At 36.6% G+C, this 21,594-nt stretch overlaps 1 protein-coding gene across 1 annotated transcript in view; it reads left to right on the top strand.

The window, feature by feature from the left end:
- The window catches only part of ITGA8 (integrin subunit alpha 8), a 112,442-nt gene that overhangs the window by 60,222 nt on the left and 30,626 nt on the right, over nt 1-21,594 (top strand). The window contains exons 21-25 of the mRNA XM_053950927.1: nt 426-518; nt 6,083-6,162; nt 9,176-9,256; nt 14,406-14,511; nt 16,326-16,484. Coding sequence (XP_053806902.1) covers nt 426-518; nt 6,083-6,162; nt 9,176-9,256; nt 14,406-14,511; nt 16,326-16,484 — 519 coding nt within the window. The remainder of the gene's footprint in view (nt 1-425; nt 519-6,082; nt 6,163-9,175; nt 9,257-14,405; nt 14,512-16,325; nt 16,485-21,594) is intronic.

Consider the following 21,594-nt stretch of genomic DNA (forward strand, 5'->3'; position numbering starts at 1 on the left):
CAAAGATCTAGAATTGATCCATACTCAAGTTTTGCCAATGTCAGAAATTCATTATAGAGATTTCTTGTGATGGATAACACTGTAATTACTGTGAGACCTATTCTCACTTAATTTTGTCTACTCTTTGTTCATCTGTTGAGTCGTTATGGCTATAGGAACGATTCACAACAACAGAGCAGTATGGTAAAACTAGACATAGAGTGATCTCATCATGATTCTTAAGGTACTGGGAAACTATCCTGTTTGTTTTTCCCTGGCATTAGTTTTCCTCCACTGTCTGACAATAACCAACTAAATGTTTTGATAGTGCTCTAAGCAGGTGTCTGAAATCAAAAGAAAGGTCACAGTCAAAAAGGCATCACTTTCCCAACTGGATACATTTCACTGTGATCTCTGACCTCTATATTGGTGTCCTTTTGTTGCAGGCACTGCGTGTGTTGAGCTGTGATTACAAGATGGAAAATGAAACTAGAATGGTGGTTTGTGATCTTGGGAACCCCATGGTGGCTGGCTCAAATGTAAGGGAAAACCAGTTGCATTTACTGATTTTTATCTAATTGAATTTTAAAGGGGAGCAAATGGAAATTTATTCAATTACCAGAATGTGTCCCAATAAGCAGCACATAAACCAAATTATTTACCTGGACAAGAAATTGTTGGTGTAATAAGAGGTAGAACTGTGCTTCTGAAAAAGTAACAATTTGTTTTTCTAAAAGATTAATTATGCTACAACTTGGGGTTTATGTCACTCAAAGAAAGTAAGAGTTATCACTATCATTTCATTAGAAGTTGCACTAGTATAATGAGAATTCCAATCTGTAATGTGACGAGTTTATTTTTCCCTTTTAGTATCCTCTATACTTAAAATATATAGATATATGTATAGTAAATGACAACTTCGTCAGCCTGATTGTCATCTTGAGTGCATAAAGGTTGTCTTACCAGTTTATATCACAATTTATATCAAGTAAAGCATGTTTGGAATAAACACTTGCTTTAAATTTATTATTTTAATTCTAAAGATTCTTCTAAGACAGCCTCTTATAAATCATAGTGCACATTAGATGGAATGATGGTAGCCTTGTTTTTGGACAAAAGCAGAACTGTATAATAACTGATGATGGACACTAGATTAGGATAAAAAATAGGTTTGGAGTTTAAAAATTCCACAATTGTCATTCTTTGTCCCTATGTCATGATAAAACAACCCAGGAAATCCCAGAAGTGTTAAATCCAGGAATGTTCAGCTATGGATGCTCTTGCAGAGGAATTTATTGTTTCTCATAAATTCTTTAGTTCTATGAATATTTAACTAAAAGAAAATAATCCAAATATTGATACTTAGATTAAAAAACTGTCCTAATAAAAACAAAGCAGTCAACAGCATAAACATATATCAGGAATAAATAACAGTTTTTAATTGAAAACTACTGCTGTTTGAATTTCGTATTGGACCTATGGCTTTGCAAAAAAACCAAAGCAAATTTCTTTAGTATTTTCAAAATACCTGCTAAATTAAGGTTTATCCTATGGAAGATCAATATTTCAATCTTCAGCCTCTCTATAGAGGGGGGCTTTCCTGGTCTCTTTTAATCTTGAAACAGTTCATGTCTGACCCTTGGTAGAAGAACCAAATGGGTCATATAATTGGAGATTGGGACTAGAATAAGTTTCTTTGGATCTTTGGGATAGCCTCGGATCAGCCATACAACTTTAGAAAGTGAGTGAGGGCAGGTGTCTCATAGAGTCATCTGTTTGCATGGCCACAGGCAGTCCCAGAGATTCTTTGGGACTACAGGGAGGTGGAACCACTGAAAATTGAACTCTAGGTGATGGACCTCCTGGGAAGAGGAATCTTCCTGGTAAGGATCCTTCTACATTGAACTACTTTGAACTAGAAGTCTGAAGAGATTACTATAAACATTTTCTGGGAAGGACATAGACAAGAAGGCCAAAAGATTTTGTAGGTTTTGTTTTATTCTACTTAATGAAAATCCTAAAAAGTAAAAGTAATCGAAAACATTTCTGAGGAATGGAATTTTCATAATGGTGTGATGGGATGCAATGACTGGCCAAAGCATGAGACAAATTCCAATTCAAGGCAAATAATTTCTTGTATTGAGAAGACAGCAGTTTTACTTATCTGCTTAGTAGTTTTCTGGTTAGTGTCAAGGCAGAAGCAAATTCTCAAGATACAGACAGAAGTGGACAAGAATATTGTGGGTGATTGGGATGCAGTGGAGTTGGGCAAGAGAGCAAGGGCTGGAAGAGAAAAGGAAGACCAAGCACAAGAGACACTGACTTGTATACCAAGAAAGAAATCTTTGTAGTTTGCATATTCCCATAAGCCATGGAAAGGTCAGAGTGTAGAGGTGTTAGACTACAGACCTTATTACTCCTCCCTTTGAATCCAAAGCCCTGTTTCCACATCGTCTCTCACCCAAAATGCTGGGACTAGCAGTGTGAAGACTTCAGGAATGCCATTGGGTGGCCACTAAAACATTGCTACTCTCTCCTGTCTCTTTATAAGTTTTCATAGCATAACTAATCTTTGTTTTCTTCAGAATCAACTCTAGGAGTGCTCTAAGTGCCATTACCAGATACTCCTGAGACAACTACTTCATAAAGAGAGAAGTAGCAGAATAAAGGAGCAGGGTTCATAAGGTATTCAAGGGTTAATTATGTAACTTTTGTTATAAAGTTACATATTTGTTACTTTATAACAAAATAATCCAGCCCTTTAAAATTGAGGGGTAGGAAGGTAGAGCATTGTAAAGCCAGATGGCAATATTGTTTGATTAGAGTAAGTGAAATCTTAAATCCTAAATTTATCTTCGAAGCCAGGTCTCCTGGAAGCTCAGTAAAGGTGAAAGGACATGTGTTTTTTCAGTCCAGACATATTTGTGATGGCAAATGCACTTCCAAAAGCAAAATATCAGCCCTTTGTACAAATTGCATAAATCTCAAAGGTTGCTCTGATCCATTTCCAGTTTTGCAAAACAATTCTGCTCTGGCAGGAGATCAGTTATTCTCAAAATACTCAGTCAGAAAGGGACTCTTTGTGGAAATTTTGAGTGGGAAGGAAGGGTTAGGTCAAAATTGAACATTCCTAAAACTCCTTAACTATTGAGTCACCTTGATGACTTGCCAGCACCCTGAAATCCTAAAATTCTTGAGCTCTTGAAGATCAACTTCTGAGTATGAGTGTTATGTTGGGATTTTGTAATACAATCCATGGGATATTACTGCAGCAGACTCCAAGGTTATCTGACACCTCACATCTTCAAAATGCATTATGTCATCTGTATCCTTTAAATTGTTTACTGGCCACAAAAAAAATACTTCACCTTTTCATTAATATCTTTGAAGTATAAAAAAAAAAAACAATGAAAGAGTAAAAATGAATATAAAAAGAATTGGTAAGGAAAACCTCAATGCCAAATGGCCCAGAATGCAAACTAAACGTCTGATGACATCTCACTGGCAAAGATTGCTCAACATACTTGTTTATGACACTGAAATGGATCAGACTGACAAGCTTCCTAATGCCTGTTCAGTGGCATTAGCAAGTGAGAAAATTCTAGTAGAAAAATCTGGAAGTTTATAGAAATTAATAGAAATAAGGTTAGAAGACTGGAGGCTTGGAAGATCTTGCCTATTTCGTTGTATGTACCAAATAGATTTTTCAAGAGCATCAGGTTTTATCTTTCTTTAGCACTATAAGACACTTTAAAAAAGCCACACCTCTGTCTTCCAGCATACTTCTAAATCCTGTCAAACGTAATAGGTCAAAACTTACTAGTAATAGCAGAAATATCATGTATTTCAAAGATACATGATGTTACAAACATGGAAATAATGCAATTTTAACTAAACTTACTTCACTTTTAAAATTTTAAATAAAAATAAACTATTCTGATAAAATTTATGTCCTACTAAAATAAGTTATATGTTCAAGCAAGTTAAACTCTTTGGCCTCAGTGGGTTTTCAGCAAGGGCATGTGAGCATCCTTGCCCCATTATTAGTAGCAATGTCAAGGGTTACTTGACATTAACAAAGTCATATGACTATACAAAGACAACATCTGCAACTTGTTAGAGTTGTACAGTAGGAGTGTGTTTCACTATTAAAATAGAGGGTTAAGCCTCAGGGGTGTAATAGATCATCAGAACTGCAGTTCATGCCTGCTCTGTCTGATGAAAATTTTATCTTTGGTTCATCAAATCTTTTTTCTGCTATAAGTGGAAACAAATTTATTTAGACTGGTTAGTAAAAACAATAAAAGAAATGGTGAGTTTAATATCTGGAAATTTTTCTCTAAAAGACAAAAATCATTATAATTTTAAAGGTGAATGGAATATCATTAGAGTTACTAATACCATCTCCAAAATGTGAGCTTAAAATTAAAAAATGCTTATATCTTCATTCCAAGTCATCTATGCAACTTTTGAGTAATTTAATAAGCACTGTCTTTTCATCTGAAAGATTTTGCTTCAAAAAGGAGAGATCTACTGTAACTATGACATTGAGATAATCACAATTCAAAGATTTGAACTCACCATTCCATTTATGATGACAGTATTGGTTCAGCATGAGTCAGCTGAAAGTAGTTGAAAATGTTAGGTAAGTTTTGTTCCAGTGTTGGATTGTGTTGCACCACTGCAAATGAAGAAATATGAGAATTGAGTGAAAAAAATTGGTGGGCAAAAGGAATTGCTTAAACATATGAAATAACGTCCACAGAGGAAAATTCCTTGTCTTCAATGATGTTGAATTTAATTCCCTACACTGGTGTGTCCTGTCCTCTTGTTAGCAAGGTTTCCTGAAATATTCTAAGGAAATTATGCCAAACAGACAACCTTTCTTTTCTTTCTGGCCTACCCCCACCCCCCAGTCTAGTCAGACATTGGCAGAAACAAGGGAATGATGTCCTCATTTCCTGATGCCTTTTGATGAATTTCTCACGAAGATTGTTTCTCCACATGGAGAATATATCTGTGTGTTACCATCCTTTTAAAAAATGGAATTACAATGTGCATGTTATCCTGCAAAAAATTCTGCCATCAGGCCAGATGGAAGTTAGAGAGGGAGTGAGAAGTTGTAGGAATTGCAAAATAAACATTTTGAAATAACCAGATTTGAAACGTGCAGTTGAAATAATTAAAAACAATAATTTAAACATTGCAGTAGAATTTAATTAATTTAACATTGAGGGCAGATGGCATCTCCTGTTACTCACCTGCCACTTACACACTGGGGCGGTAAATATGTCCAACGAGAGACTTACAGAGACCCCATCATGGGCTATTGTATATTCCTTCTCTAGTTAGCCCTTCTCTCTTCTGAATAAACTTGATCTGCTTATCCCTGCTCTTCTTGCAAAGCAAATGGAAATTGTCAAAGGGAGGAAGCCAGGTCTGCTTAAACACAAGGCAGCATCAGTGGAAGCACTTACCTCCTTTAGTTTTGGGAGCTGTGTGTTTTACTCTCTCCTCTGGTCACTCACTCCAAGTTGTGGCAAATTGAACTGCAAATATAATTTTGAAGCTGTATTCTGCTTAACAGAACTGCAATGGAAAAAGAAAATCAAACTGAAAGTAAATTAAACTGCTGCTAATTTAGCCTCAGGTGCTCAGTCAGCCCCACAACACCTAAAGCAGGCAGTGCAGAGCTGCCAGGTGCAGAGACAATGCAGGGAGCAAGAAGCCCTGCAGACCTGGACAGGGGCGTGCATGGATGGAGGCAGGGATGAGAGCTGCCAGACAACTGTTGTTTTCTTTTGGCTTGGCTTGGCAAAGCAAAGACTGTCTGGATGAAGAAGGGCCCACTGCTGAGTTCTTGGGAGTGTGCTTCTCTAGTCCTCTGATCTTCCCTCTCTCCAGCCAAGTTTTCCATCTGGTGACATACAGAGGCAGGAGGGTATTTTTTCCTGAGAACAACTAGATGATGTTATTTCATACTAATTTTGAAAAGCAACAGTATCCAGTATAAGTCTGTGAAAAGCCATGTTGAACAGTACTGCTTTATTGATCTGGAGAGATCAACTGTTTCTAGTAACCTGTTGTTTTGTTTCTTTCTCAGTTCTCTACAGGCATTCGATTTTCTGTTCAGCATTTTGAAAATTCAGATTTCAGCATCAATTTTGAGCTGCAAATAAAAAGGTTAGATATTTTATCAAGAGCATGGTTAATTAAATTATTAATTCCTATTGGCATATGAAGTTTATTATATAATAAGGTTCCTTTTGAGTATCAGTAATTATTACAGGGGCTTTCCAATGGTAGTTTATGTCAGGAGGGTTTTTGAAGTTGGAGCCTCATTAGCTGTTAGGAAAATCAGTCTTATTTCTTTAAAATTCAGGTTATTCAGGTATTTCTTTAAAATTCAGGTTAACTGATTTTTTTTAAGCATCCTCTGCAGATTTGCCAAATTTGAACTTTATTTTGTATTTCAGAAGTAATAAACGGTAATCACTTTATAACAAAGGTGAATATGTACAAACATATCATGCTCTGAATTAAACCAGACGTGTTTCTTCTTCACAAAAATTTAGGAAATAAAAGGAAAGCAGTTAAAATCTGCTCAGCAGATTTACTGGCATGGAGAGAACTGTTTCAGTTTGATGCAGGTGAACCTTTGTAATTTTTCCATTTGATTCCTCCCCATTTGTGGGCCTCACATATTAATACTGTAGAATCTTGCGTTTTATACTGAGCAGTACTTCTTGCACAGAGACAGAAAAGCACAGAGTGAGCTGGGTTAGGATAACAGCAAAAACAAACCTGGGACTTTTTCAGTAGGTGGAAGGGCTTTTGCTCCATCTGTCCTCATCAAATACGCACTGGAGTTCTGTATGGGGCCCTCTCTGCCCCACACGCAGAGATCTAATTGCTAATGTCTGGCCTTTAATGAGGGCCTTGATCATGTTCATTATGGTAAATAACTGAGACATCTGAAATGTTTAAGTCATGTCTCCATAATGTAACCCTTGAAAGGAAAAGACATGCAGAAACTCAGGAAGGGCACAGCAATGCCACAGAAGTGCATTAGGCGCTTGGTCAGGCCTCAGCCAAGGATCATTTTTGCACCCCTCACTACAATCTGGCTGGGGATCATGCAAGCCTGGACATGAGCTCCTCTGGAAAGAGACACAACATTTACCTTGTAGGTCCCCTGTCCGTGCCACTTTTCATTTCTTAATGCAAGCAATAGTTTAAAATGCTTATCCACAGCTCATGTCAGTACCCTTTTCATGCTGTGAAATTGGGGAGGTTGAGAGCTTTCTGGGTAGTTAAATCTGTCTAGGTAATAAGAGTTGAATGTAGGTAACGGATTTTAAAAAGTGGCAAGAATTTCCTGAGGAATAAGTCTGAACTTCAGGAGACAACAACATCTCACGCTTCCTCCATGAGTGTGACTCACTAAAATGTAAAGGAAAGAAATGTCTTGGGCTACAATCTGGTATGAAAATGCCGAAGAGCACACAGCTATTTAAAAAACAACAAAAAAGGAGACAGTAAAGAGTAAGATTTCTTGCATAGGGAATGCACCCTACAGTTGAAACTCACTGCTTTGTACATTCATTCACAAACAGCAGGACAGTTTGTGTGTTTCTATGTTCTTAGTGAACAGGCAAAAGAATCCTAAACCAAAAAGGGAACAGAACTCTGTGAGGCAAAAAGAGGAAATTGCCTGGATGGAAGTAAGAATGCATCTGAATTTGAGTCCTACTTTAATTTATTCAAAAGAGAGGATTTTCATTTGCTTCAAAACATCAAGTGGAAAATAAGTATTTTGGTTTGCAAAACTGAAGTTCATTACTTATAAGAAACAAGCAAGAGGCTGAGTAGTGTCTTGAAATCTGATTCCTTTCCTTATGAGGATGTTGCTATGCAATTATGTACCCCTTAGAGAGAGAGATGTCTTGGCACTTCTATTTAAACTATTTTCTTCTCTAAAAAATGCCATAAAGCATAAACAAGGTTTGACTACCAGATATGTATGATCAAAATCTGTATTTCAACTCTATGGAAAGTAGGAAAAATACACAAATTGGAGAGCAGCTTATTCTAACAAAGTAGTGGTATAGTAATTCTTACACTTTAAACAATTTTTGTACATTTATACTCAAAACAATGGCTATAGAGGATTACATAAATGTTCAAATAATGTTTGATGGAAATCTGCATTAGTTTACAAACAAATTAGAGCTGCTCTTAATTTTAGCAATCTGTAACCAGAAAGCCTGGATCAAAGCAGTGTTGCTCTTTATTCCTCAGGAGTCAGTCACTGGGAATGCTGACCTCCTCTGAATGTTTCCAGTTGACTGATGCTACCCAGATGTGATAACAGCAAACTGGGACAGCAATAGAAACTTGGTGTGCATGGAGCAAGGAAGACCACACTTGATTGAAAAGAAAAAATCCAAATTTAGTGTCATTAATCTCATAATTAAATAAATTCTAAGTCTGTAATTACTTCACTGTCTTCATGAATGTGAACCTGCAAAACTTTCTTTATAGGTATGGGCTATAATCACCAGAGTAGCCTTTTGAAGTAAGAGAAACTACCTTTATTACTAAGGATTTGCAATCAGAGTGAGAGAGAAAAGACAATCTAGAGTGAGAGCTCTAGATTTTTAACACAGAGATCTGCTTTCACTACTAAGTGGTTTTAAAAATGTAAACACTCTGGATACGGGAGGGAAGAAAATAAGACAATGAAAGAAACAGTTGATCTTGATTCTTTTTCCCCAAAGACTCAGTCATGCAAAAGGCACAAGTTTGGAGAGTCATAAAAATAAATTTTATTCTAACAAAGCCTGTCTTGTTCATTAACACCGCCTTCCTCCACAGTATGAAACAAACTTCTATTCTATTAAGATAGTCTTATCTATACAGATAACCAAGTTGTGCAAGATATTCTGAGCCAAATAAATTTGTATCATCTTATTCATCATCACAGGATTCTATAAAGGAAGCTTGAGTTGAAGATATTAAATATGTGATGAGCTCAAATAATATCCAGCTTAAATACTAGAATCCTACAAGACTGAAGAGTGCCAGTAGGAATCCCATTTTGTAATATGCCCAGTGGATCTTGTGTGTTGAGTGATACAATAATCTAGAGTTCTGATATAAAACCTTTATTAATACTTGTACGTATTTTCTCCAGTTCTAACAAGATAAATCCCACCAGCAACTTAGTAAACCTCCATATCAACATCAGTGCTGTGGCTCAAGTACAGATCAGAGGGTAAGTATTCAACTATTTCAACTCATTATGATAACTACTTTTTTACAGAATCTTTCTGCATATGATAATCCCATGTACTGAATCTTTTTGGCCTTATCCATCTAGGATGCCTGGGTCTCACCCCTGCAAGCCTTGCAGGCTAGAGCTACTACAGACTTATTGAGTGTCTGCAAAGACAGCAACCTAAAGAATCTCACATTGTAGTAACACTAGTTAGAGCAAACATTTTATTTGGGCATTCAAATTGTGCATGGATGTTACTAATATAAAATGTCTGCTCATATGTGTAGGTCTTCTTGTGCAACCACTTGGACACTTAATGCTGAATACCAAACAGAATCTGCTGCTTTTATGGCTGGAAATGTGAAACACATTATGGCAAGACATGTACAAATAGAGAGCAGAGTGAGGCCTTTGGAGAAAGGAATGAGTAAGAAAAGAGTTATGATAAATTGTTCACTGACACAAAGTATACCAAAACTAAACAAGCACAGTATATAATCAAAGATGATCATTTCTATCTCTGTTTTCATAGCTTCGTTTTGGAAATTATAAAATGCAATTAGGTGATAGTTGCCAGCTGAACATGAGCCAGCACTGTGCCTATGTGGCCAAGAAGGCCAGTGGCATCCTGGCTTGTATCAGACATAGTGTGGCCAGCAGGCATTGATCAGCCTTCTGTACTTGGCACTGGTGAGGCCATACCTTGAATACTGGGATCATTTTTGCACCCCTCACTACAAGAAGGGCACTGAGGTACTGGAGCAAGTCCAGCAAAGAGCAGTAAAGCTGGTGAAGGGCCTGGAGCAGCTGAGGGAGCTGGAGATGTTCAGCCTGGAGAAAAGGAGGCTCAGGAAGACCTTATTGCTCTCTACAAATAAATGAAAGGAGGTTGTAGTGTGGTGGGAATCAGTCTCCTCTCTCAGATAACAAGTGACAGGACAAAATGAAATGGCCTCTAGTGGCAGCAGGGGAGATTCAGTTTAGATATTAGGAAAATCTTCTTCACAGAAGGAAGAGGCTACTCAGGGTAGTGGTGCAATCACTATCCTGGGAGATACTGAAAAGACATGTAAATCTAGCACGAAGGGACATGATTTAATAAAGAACTTGACAGTACTAGTTTTATGGTTAGACTCCATGATCTTTAAGGCATTTTCCAACCTAAATGATTCTAAGATTTTATAAGAATATTAGAGTGCCCTGTAAAATCTTGAAACTAGACTCCTATTCTGGCATCCTGGAGGAAGTCAGGAGGATGTCTTTTTAAAGCAAATAATTGCCTCAAATGCTTTTTGTCTGGGATATTAGATTTCCTACATCTCCTTTTATGAAACTACAGCTCAAAAAAACCCTTAACCACAATCAGCTCTGCAAGGGTTGAACAGGAGCTACAAGGCCCAGATTCACTTCCACAGACAGGCCATGAGGCTTGACTGATGCAAGAGGGGTAGAGATCTCTTGTGTGATGCACCTCAAGGGGCTGCTTTAGATGTAAACAAATAAAAATATATTTATTTATTTATTTTTAATTTATAAAAATGTATTTATTGTTGTCACTTCCAAGACAATATGACAACCTAGTGCTAGCATTAAGTCAAATAATTTTGCAGATCACAGAGAACATATTTTCTGCTCTAATATTCAATCTGTCTGCTCTAATCTGGTCTAATATTCAGTCTAAATCTGAGAGATTTTAAAAGGATTTTTTTTCATCATATTTTGTAATTGTATTCCAGGTTAAGACCCTAAAACTAGTCAGGTGGAAAAAAAAAAAGCTGGCAGTCAAAGACTGTGTGGATATATGTTAATTATTTTATTTCTGAAAAGGAGCACTTGAAATACAACATGTTTAATAAGATCAGAAGTGAGACTATTACTTCATTTTCTGTAGTTAGTGGTGATCTAAGGAAATGAGCTGAATAGAAAGAGAGGTGAAAAATACAAAAGATGTAATACAGAAGTAGAGGCTGAGGAAAAAAGAATCAAAGGTGCTATTTAATGGGCTACAGATGTGTGAGAAAGTGTTGGGAGCCAGCGGCTGCCAGGTGTTGCCATGGGTGAGCACCCAGGCTAAGGACTGTCTGGAGATTCGGACTGGAACAGTTGTGGTTAGATACACAGGACTTCCCAGTAAGGGTTGCTTCCACTGCGGTGGATTCTATTGGTTTTTTTGTGAAGTCTCTCCTCTCTTTAATAAAAAAGTCATACAAACTTTTTATTCTTTGCAGACTGTTTGGAAACTTTGTCTCCATCATGCTTTTTCTGTGCCATAGTGTGTTCCTTTCAATGAAACGTTCTGTAACATGTAAATAGACCAAAAAATGACCACAAAATCCTCAGTTCTTACAGGCTTGGTGATAAGTGGAAAAAGTTGCTTGAATTGCTGCCTGCAGTTCTGAGAAACAGGTTATTAAATACAGAGGAATTACTTAATTGAATGACTTCCAGTTTCTTTCCTCTTAAGTATTTTAGTTTCCTTATTAGCTCTAGCATTCTCAACTGCTTGGTTGACAGGTTTTGCTAATTGCTCAGAGATGGTAAAACATGCATTGCCAAGGGAATTGCTCACTATTTCCTAGAAAAAAATAAAAGAGAGACTCTGTCCACATTTGGACTGGAAAATACCTTGCAGTAGTTTCTTTACTTCTCTTCTGAGAATTGCACGGAGTGGAACTGAATGCACCACACATTTTACTGAGGAAAAGTAAGTATTTATGAAATTGTGCATATGCATACATGAAGATATACTTGCACAGTGGAACCATGCAAATACTTCTGTGAGAAAGGAAGAAATCTTCCTCTTTAAAAGAAAATTAACATCACTCCTTAGATAGTTCAATAAGCAGTTGCTTTGATAACTAAGATTTGATTATTCTGCTTACCTTTCTTCATCTATAAAAATGTGGGAGTTTTAGTATTGTCATTGTTATCTCCCACTGCTGAAAAAGCACCAGAGGAATTCAGGAAGGAAGTAATTTGGATTGAGAGGATTTGGAGCTAGCAGAATTTTTATTGTCTATCTCCATATAAGTCTTTTTTGTGGGCCATACTTCGTTTATCTTATTTTTCAGCACTCTTGTTTCATTATAATTATCACCTAAAAATCTAGGAAAAATCCTTGTCTAATAAATCATTCAAATGTTAAAAATATTCTCAATTAAATACAAAATAAAATAGTGAAAAGAGCAGATTTGTTTCTCATTTGACCTAATTTTGCTACTTTCATGTCAATAGCAGAAGTCCTCAAAATAACTGTAAATTCTGTTAAAATAAATGTTCTTATATATGCTACAATAATTTTAATTTAATGTCTAAATTTTTACTTTGCATTTTGTAATTCTGTGGATAAGAATACTTCCCTGGCAGTGCAATACAAAACATTGAGTTTTGAAGGCTCATGTCTTCTTCTTTTTGTCTGTACAGTTTCTGATTTGCAGGTTTTTTGTGGTAGATTAAGGGTCTATGTGTCTTGGCTTTTGTAACAACACTCTGATGTTCCTATTCTCCCAAAGCAATCAATAATTAAAATTCTTATTGGAAACATGATGATATGTGAAACTTAGGTTAAGTATGTAATCAGAAATTACTTTTTTAATGAATATGTTGAGTTTCTTTTATTATTAGGGTTGGCTTGTGAATTTATCTTCTGGCATGCAAACTGCTGGCATTTTGAAGTCTGAGGAGTATTAAGAGTTAGCAGGATACTCCCAAATACAACAAATTTCACAAAGAGTTGTACTTCAGCTGGATGGCATTAAGCTGTTCTCTGGGATTTCTTGAGAAGCTGTATACTGTAGAAAATTTTCATTCATTGTATATGACATAAGAGCTGTAATCAAGAACAGTTTGTTCCTTACAATAGTATTTTTTCAGCATTTGCAACAAAACCATCCAATCTTTTCTTCAAGGGGCAATCTACAGCAGGGCCACTGCGAAGTGTTTAACATCAGTGCCTAGAAGTCCATTATGGTATTCAAATTTTACACTCTAAAAAATTTAATGGTTGTTTTTTAACAGTTTTCTGTTAGCAAAACTCCAGCTTTGGCAGAACCAACAGTGAAATTTTACGGATTTTCTTTCAGCTAAAGACTCCATAAACCAGCAAAACTGAGTGAGAGTTGACCCTGGCAAAGAAAGGGTAATACCATTTTAGCACCAAGAGCTGCATGCAGTACTTGTAGGTGACAGATGTCTGTGGCAGAACTGACCTACCATGCTAAAAGAAATTCTTGGGATCTGATTTCCCAGCTTCTGAACACCTGAGTGAGGTTTAGTTGGCATCTGAATGGGACTGGTACAATGAAATTCCAGTTTTTATGGGAAATAAAATATTTGTGATTCAAATAAAAATGTTAACAGAAGACTACTTTCTTAAGGTCAGATAGAGAAGAAAAGGAAAAATAAAAAAGCAGCTGGAAGGATGTCAAATATTAAGTCACAGTTTTCTTTGTTTATGTTTTATTTATGTGTTGCAAGTTGCAACAGTGTTCCAGGGAATGCTTTAACTGCCACTTCGTTTGCAAAGCAGTTGGAAAGCCTGGAGCACTCTTTTAGAGTCTAGTCCTGAATTCTGTTTCTCAGTACGCCAATTCCCATTATGACTTTATGGAAGTCACAATATCTCTGTTTCCCATCTGTAAGATGAGAAAGGCTACTTTGCAAAGTTTTTTAAAGGAATAATAACAGATGTTATAGAAATTGACAATCAGAACAGTTAATATCTAAAAACGTATTCTAGGGAAGACAGATGCATCACATTAAACATCTACAGGCTTTAAATGGAAACAGAAAAATACATTTATTTACTTTTGTGGATAATGTATTCAGGTATCTCATCAGTGAGAATGATAAAAATGCCCAACAGATTGGATTCCTCTCTCCAAACAGAGCTACACCCTGGACTGTCAGGAAAGGACAGTCCATCACAGGAAGTATGACACTAAATGCGCACCCTCAGTCATTTGCAAGGATTGGGTAGTATGTTATAGAGGCATTGTAGCATTCACTGCACCTAATTCTAATTAATGTGCCCAAACAACAAGCCTTTGAGGGCTCAGGTTTTTAAAGTGGTCATCATTTTGTTCTAAAACTAATGCAATTAGTCGCTGGTAACAGTTACTGTTTTAACCTGTTTTGTTTATTACAGAGTGTCTCACCCCCCAACAATTATTTTGCCACTTCACAACTGGGAGCCCAAAGATGAACCTACAAAAGAAGAAGAAGTTGGTCCTTTAGTAGAACACATCTATGAGGTAAAAATTATATATGTTGCCAGAGGACCTCACACTGCCCCCACTGAATTCCTGATGAATTTGGCTTATTGTCTTTATCTGTAGCTAGATAAAGCCACAAATGTAAATACTCTGACTTCAGCACATGACCCAAATTTAATCTGGGAATTCACAACCCCATTATCTGTTCATGTGAGTGAAGGGGATATTAGTTTATGCTAGGAGTCTGTCTTAGATATTTAAGGGATTTATAAACATTTTGGGTGTTTGACAAGAATTAAAAACAGTGCTTAAAAGTTCCTTATAATCAATGTCAAGTATCTTCTCATTAGAAGCTGTACATGCTGTGCACTGGAAAAAATGTTTTCTTTGACATTTAGCTAACTGAATAAAATAATGTAGACATACATGTTATTTGTTACCTCAGGAAACACTCTATTGAAAACAACTCTTACTGTTTGAAGTACACATATTTTTACCTTGTATTTTTGTTGGTTTTTTCCTATGGATGATTCGTCAATTAAAAGAGTTCAGCTTAGAAAAAGGGCATTGAGTGAACTACATGGAATAGAAGCCATCCTTAGAATCTGATGGATGGCCTTTATTCTGGAGGGTAAAACGGGGGGCTTCACATATGGTTATAATTCACAAACTAGCACTCAAGAAAATATAAGCAACTGAGCTTAATCAGCAGTGTAAGATTACAATTTGCATGACATAGTAAAGTATAGTGAATACAACTGTAAAATACAAATTATCTTTTGTGAATTCCCCATCTTAACACATTTCTCTAAACTGAAAAATACTTCAAATCATCCTGTCTCAAGCATTTGGGTTGTTTGTGAAACTGTATTTGTGTCATCAAATATATTAAAATAATTACAGTGATTAGTTACAATTACTAAGGAAACCACTTACATGGTTTATATCAGCAAAGCATACAGAAGACCAAGCAATCTCCCAGAAGATACAAGACTGAAAGAAAGAGCTTTTTATTTAGTTGTAATCAAAGGTCATCAGTCACAAAAATCTTGCAAATTTTAAAAAAAAAGGAGGTTCTCACATCTCTAGGAACTTTGTGTAAAGATCCATGGTTTTCAGCTTCTTTACCTCTCCAAGCCCAGTGACAACACATGTCCAGACTCCTGTAGTCATCAGTTATTTTCAAACTGTAAACTGATATAAGGAAACTATTTTAATAGCCTATATTTCTAAACTTTTATTATTTCTATCTTTGCTCATTTCCCCCAGAAAAGAATAATGTCCTGGGATATTAATTTAAGAAAACTGATTCCTTTACTTCTTTTGAGAAAATCTAGATTGAGAATGTTGAAAATATAGTTCTTAACCAAAGAAGCTAGTTTAAGTTCTGCTCTACCTTCTATTCTTGTGCCCTGAAATGTAGTTCTTTTGTATTCTGAAGTTTTGGCTACTATTTTCAAGTATGATCTGTTAAGGCTCATTGTTTATATTTCTATGGGGTTCATTTGCTAGTGTGTTTTGTGTTGGGATTTTTTTTACACTTTTTTAGATAATTTCAACTCTTCATATGTAGGAAAAAATGGGAAAGGTAATTGGTTTCTTGAATACACACTCAGACAGAAAAGACTGTTCTCTCAGATTTGCCATTGGTTTTGTGACTAATGTGGAGATGTTCTTCTCTCCTACCTTCCACAGATTCTCCATCAATAAAGTGGTATTAATAATCTGTAATAATCTTCCCTAAATACTCTAAGGCTGTGTCCACTAAGAATTTGAAAATACCTGAGGGGTGGTTGCAATGTTTTTTGTTGTTTTTACTGCCTTGGAAAGTACTGATCGTATTTCTTCAACAGCTGCACAATATAGGACCAAGTGCCATCAACAATACAATTCTCCATGTTGGTTGGCCTCTGTCCAGTAGAGAGGAATTTCTTCTTTATATTCTTCACATTCAGACACATGGACCATTGCATTGTCAAACAAGCTCTCCTATTAATACAATGCAAATAAAGGTAAGTGTTTTATTTCCGTCCCTTTCTGCATTTTGATTGGATTTTTTTGCCTACACTGCACAATGAATGGAACTTTCTTGGGAATTTAACTTTCTTGGGAATTTTTAACAGTCCAAGATAATTTTCCTGGGTAAGAAGCAAGATATAGATAGTCTATAACATTTCTAATTTGAGTGTTGTGTTTCTTGGTACATATTTGGTTTCTGTACTCTTTATGTGAGGAGAAGGGTGTGCTCAACCCCGCTGTCAATGCCACCAACAGAGATGTTAAAAGGGCCCTGTCTCAATACTGCCACTGAGGAGCAACACACGTCACTGGTCTCCAACTGAACATTAAGCCATTGACCGCAATTCCTTGAGTGTGATCACACAGCCCATTCATTATCCCCTGAGTGCTCTGTCAGATCCATGTCTTTCCAGCACAGAGACCAGGATGTCATCTGTGACTGTGGCAGATATTTTGCCTAGGTGCAAGTAGATGATGTCAGTTGTCCTTATCCACCAACACTGAGACCCCACCATAGAAGGCCACCAAATCTGTCAGGCACAGTTTGCCTTTAGTGAAGCCGTATTGGCTGTCACAAATCACCTCCTCATTTTCTGTGTGCCTTAGCACAGTTTCCGGGAAGATCTGCCCCATGATTGGGCTGGGCACAGAAGTGAGACTGACTGGTCTGTAGTTCTGCAGGTTTTCCTTTTTCACCTTTTTTAGAAATGGAGGTTATGTTTCCCCTTTTCCAGTCAGTGAGAAGTTCACCAGACTGCCACAACTTCTCAGATACGGATAGTGGCTTAGTCAGTTCATTTGCCAGTTCCCTCAGGTCCCATGGATGATCTCATCAAGTCTCATGGAGAAGTGCACTTTCAGATTCAGAGCAGGCAGTTCTTCATTCTCCCTTCTGTGATTTGGGCAGTGTGCCTGGAGCATTTACCAGTGAAGACTGAGGGAAGAAAGTCACTGAGTACCTCCTGCGTAACCAGGTCTCCTATTTTCTTCTGGAGCTAACTTATATTTTCCCTCACCTACCTTTGGGTATCCATAGAAGCTTTTTGTATTGTTTTTAACATCCCTAGCTGCATTTAATTCTCTTAGGGCTTTAGCTTTCCTAACCTGATCCCTGGCTGCTTGGACAATTTCCTGTTTTAAGATCTATGTTTGTGATGGCAGATCCCCTCAAAAGAGCTTGGTTTGGCTTGAAGTCACAAGATTAAGCAAAACACAGCTCTACAAATTATCCCATCAAAAACAAGATATCCAATTTATTAAGCATGACTGATTCCAGACATTTCTGGAATAAACAACAACACTTCTCAAGTTTAAGCAGTAGCCTGTTAAACATCTTTCAGGGAGAGCTGCATTCCAAGTGCTAAAAATGCTCTGCATCTTTTGCATACCAGAATGGGTTTGAGTTCAGTATATTCAATGAAAGGGGAGACAACTTTCTACTGATGAGGAGTGTTCACAGCCTAAGGAGTTACAAGTCAAGTCTTTAGCTTGAAAAGACAGAACTACAATATATACTTAAAATAGTAAAGAAAAATTGATGTCTACCAAATACAGTATGGCTAGAGTTTTGTGTTTCACCCAGGAAACCGAAGAGGAGTTGGAATTCCACCCTTTTATTTAGTTCTTTAAAGAAAGAAAAAGCAAATGAGTGATAGGAAACAGAAGACGGAAAATGTCTGTCCAGTTTATACCCAAAGCACAGCAAGATTTGAGACAGGGAATTTTTTCTACATATCTTTTCTACCTAATTTTTCACCTCTTTTTCAAAAGTGGTGAGGAGGAAGAAGCTAAGGTGCTGCATTTGCACTTGCAAGCCTAGCTTCTCAAAGTCACTGATCAGATCACAGATCACAGTCACTGGTCAGCAAGCATGTGAAAATCAGTTCAGCATTCTCCCACCCTAGCCACTGTGTTCTGTTTAAGGTTGAATTAAGCTGGGTAGAATACTACCACAATTCTTACTGACATTTTCAAGCAATGTATATTTTTTAATTTAATTTATTTTTTAAGGAGTTTGCTCTTCCTTCTCCTACTTGATAATGATTGCATCTGTTACATTAAAAAGACTAAATTCTTGTGAAGCTTGTGAGAAATTTTCCTGTAATAATGATCCATTTGTTGTGGCAGAATATGGCTTTAGATGCACAGTTCTTATGGCAAGAAATTAAATATCCTTTCCTTATTTCAGTTTTTCAAAGCATTGAACAGTATGAATACACAAATCAGGTTTCAAATATGTCATGCTTATCTATTGCTTCAGATGGCAAGAGGACACAGAGACAGGCTTCTTCAAGTTTCGCATAAACAACGGGATGCTTAGCTCAAATTTCCAAATAAGGCTAAGGGCATTAAATGCCTGACTTCTCTTGGATATCTGAACTTATCTCTCCTAGGGCACTGAGGCGTTTCCCCTTTGAAATTACTCAGATTGTTCTGTTTCAATCAAAGCAGTATATTCCTCTCCACTGCTGAATTTCTTGTCTTGTAAAAAAGTTCTATCTGAGCTTTGTTGTCTAGTCCACAAAGATAAGTCACACCTATGCACACATGGGGAGACTTTTGTTTAGGAACTTTTCTGTAGCTTATCTTTCTATGAAGACAGTGAAGGATGTGAAAGGATAATAAAATTATGAATCTTGAAAAAGGTGTAAAAAGGAGTAAAAGTACTCAACAAAGATATGGAATGAATTTCAATGCAGAAGAACTCAGAACTCAGTACATTAAGGACATTCAGAACTCAGGACACTTCAGTCTGGAAAAAGAGGTGACTATGCACAAATATGATCCTCAAAATGAGTAGTGGCAGGAAGAGTGTGGGTGTGGATTGACTGTTCTCTGCCTCTTCCTGCACAGGCACTGGAACATCTAATGAAGCCTGGAGAGCCAGATTCAAAACAAGCAAAAGGAAATGACTGTTCATGGTGGCAAGTCTCAGGCGTCTAGAATTTGTGGCCAAAGGGAAGTAGTCAGGGTTAAAGTTTACATGATTCTAAGAGGAAAGTAAACAAATTCTCAAAAGAGAAGTCCAGTGAAGATTAGCAAATTAACACAAACATTATATAGATAATGAAGTCCCTGATCTGAAAACATTCAGAAGCTGAAAGTTATTAGGAGAGTATTGTGTATGCCTGCCCCATTCTTACTTCCTTCTTACTCTTCCTAAAGGCAGCTGTGGTGAGAAAAGGGCTCAGTTAGATTGCCTTCTGGCTTGAGACAAAGTCCTGATGAGTTGTTTTTTCTCCCAGACTGATGGCAAAAAGCATTTTTAAGAAGCCTGTACCTATAAATACCACTGTGGTAGAATATACAGACACACATGGCGCATTCTCAATAGCTGAGCACTGCAGTACCATGAGCGAGGCATCTGTCAGGGAAGCAGTGAAATAACAACAAAAGTCCACCACATGTATAAGGTGCATCCACCAACATGAGTGGCAGGAGCTAACCTCTTCCAGAGGCATTGTCTCCTCATGCTGCAAAACTGCTACTACTGTGTTTAGGGCCTGGTCTTGGGACAAAGTAATACCATCCTATGCATTGCTTTTGAATGGTCACCAACCCCTCTTGTGTAATTTTGTGCATAATCTAGTAATATAATAGATTTATATTATATAACATATAATATATATTGTATTTTATATATATATATATATATGTATAATGTAGTATAATATAATGTATGTAAAATAATGTGTATAATCTTTGTATAAAAAAGTCCTCTTCCAGAGCATTTCTGATGGAGTTAGAAATGCAGCAAAGGCTATTGCCTGGTTAGAAAACGAGAAAAGTGAAATGAGAAGTGGGAAGCTGGAGAGGTCTGGAACTTGATCAAAGTAATAATGCTCAGGAGAAGAAAGCAGTACAGTTTTCCATGGTGGGGAAACTGAGACAGTCCACTGTCGTTAAAGGGAGGGAGTGATCCTCTACGATACTGTGCTAAATACATGGCATATAAAATAGCAACAGAGACAGATTATACAGTTGAGCAATTCCATGTGACCAGGTCAAGAAGGATAAAATAATATCTTTAACCTGGACATCTGGGCCACTGGACAAATTATGCTTTTAAATGGTTGCAGGAGACACATGTGTCTTAACCGCAGAGGGTTGTTTTCAAACCTTTGCTGTAACAAATTACTAAGGTGCTAACACTCTAGGATCTATGAAAAAAGAAAAATGTGAATATGAAAATCCTCTGGTATTCAAAGGGATCTACATATATATCCATGTGATCATATATCGAGGGCTCTTTTGCAGGCACATTAGTATATTGTGGGGTTTTTTTAATTTGTCATCATTAAAGAAGTCTATATGCTGGTGAAAGAATTCTGGAAGGAGAATTTGCACATTACCACATTGAGAGAGAGAGATTTACTAGCTACTTACGTGTTCCCTTATTGCAAATAGACAGTGCTAACCTCATGAAGCAACAGAAAAAAGGAAAAAAAGAGGATTTTTTTTTTTATGGGTTTTCATTTGTTAATGAATTACAATATCTTTCACTTTGTAGGATGCTTTTGACTGAAGATCTCAGACAATGTCAAATGTTTATGTTCTATTTATAGCATTACAATTTTAATCAGATATATTACACCAATTTTCCAAATCTAGTACTACACAGCACTAGTGTGTGGAAGGTTTTGTGTGTTCATAGCTATTCTCTTTCAACATTTATTACAATTACAAGCATATTACAATTAACAACATTATTATAATTACAAACATTTTCTTTAGGAATTTCTTTAAGATATTTTGTGTTCAGAGGTTAAAGGAACTGACAAGAAGGATCTGATGTAGCACTTTATAATCTGATGTCCTTAAGGAATAGCTTTGGCTATATTCAGTTGAGTTCCTGTTGAGTTATTACTGTAAACTTCCATGTATATTTTATTGTGATTTTACATGATTAGATTGTCATTAATTAAAATTTATCTTTCCTACTGTAGCAGTTGGCTCCAGGAGTTATTTGAGGCTTCATAAAAAAAGCCATAAATGCCCGGTATAGAAATTAAAGACAAACTGCCAACAAAAAGTAGTTTTTAATTGGAGAACAAAAATCTGTAAATATAAAGCTGAAACGAATACATTTTTATGTGAGATTTA

This window comes from Vidua chalybeata, chromosome 1, assembly GCF_026979565.1.
Source record: "Vidua chalybeata isolate OUT-0048 chromosome 1, bVidCha1 merged haplotype, whole genome shotgun sequence".
In the NCBI taxonomy this organism is placed as follows: Eukaryota; Metazoa; Chordata; class Aves; order Passeriformes; family Viduidae; genus Vidua; species Vidua chalybeata.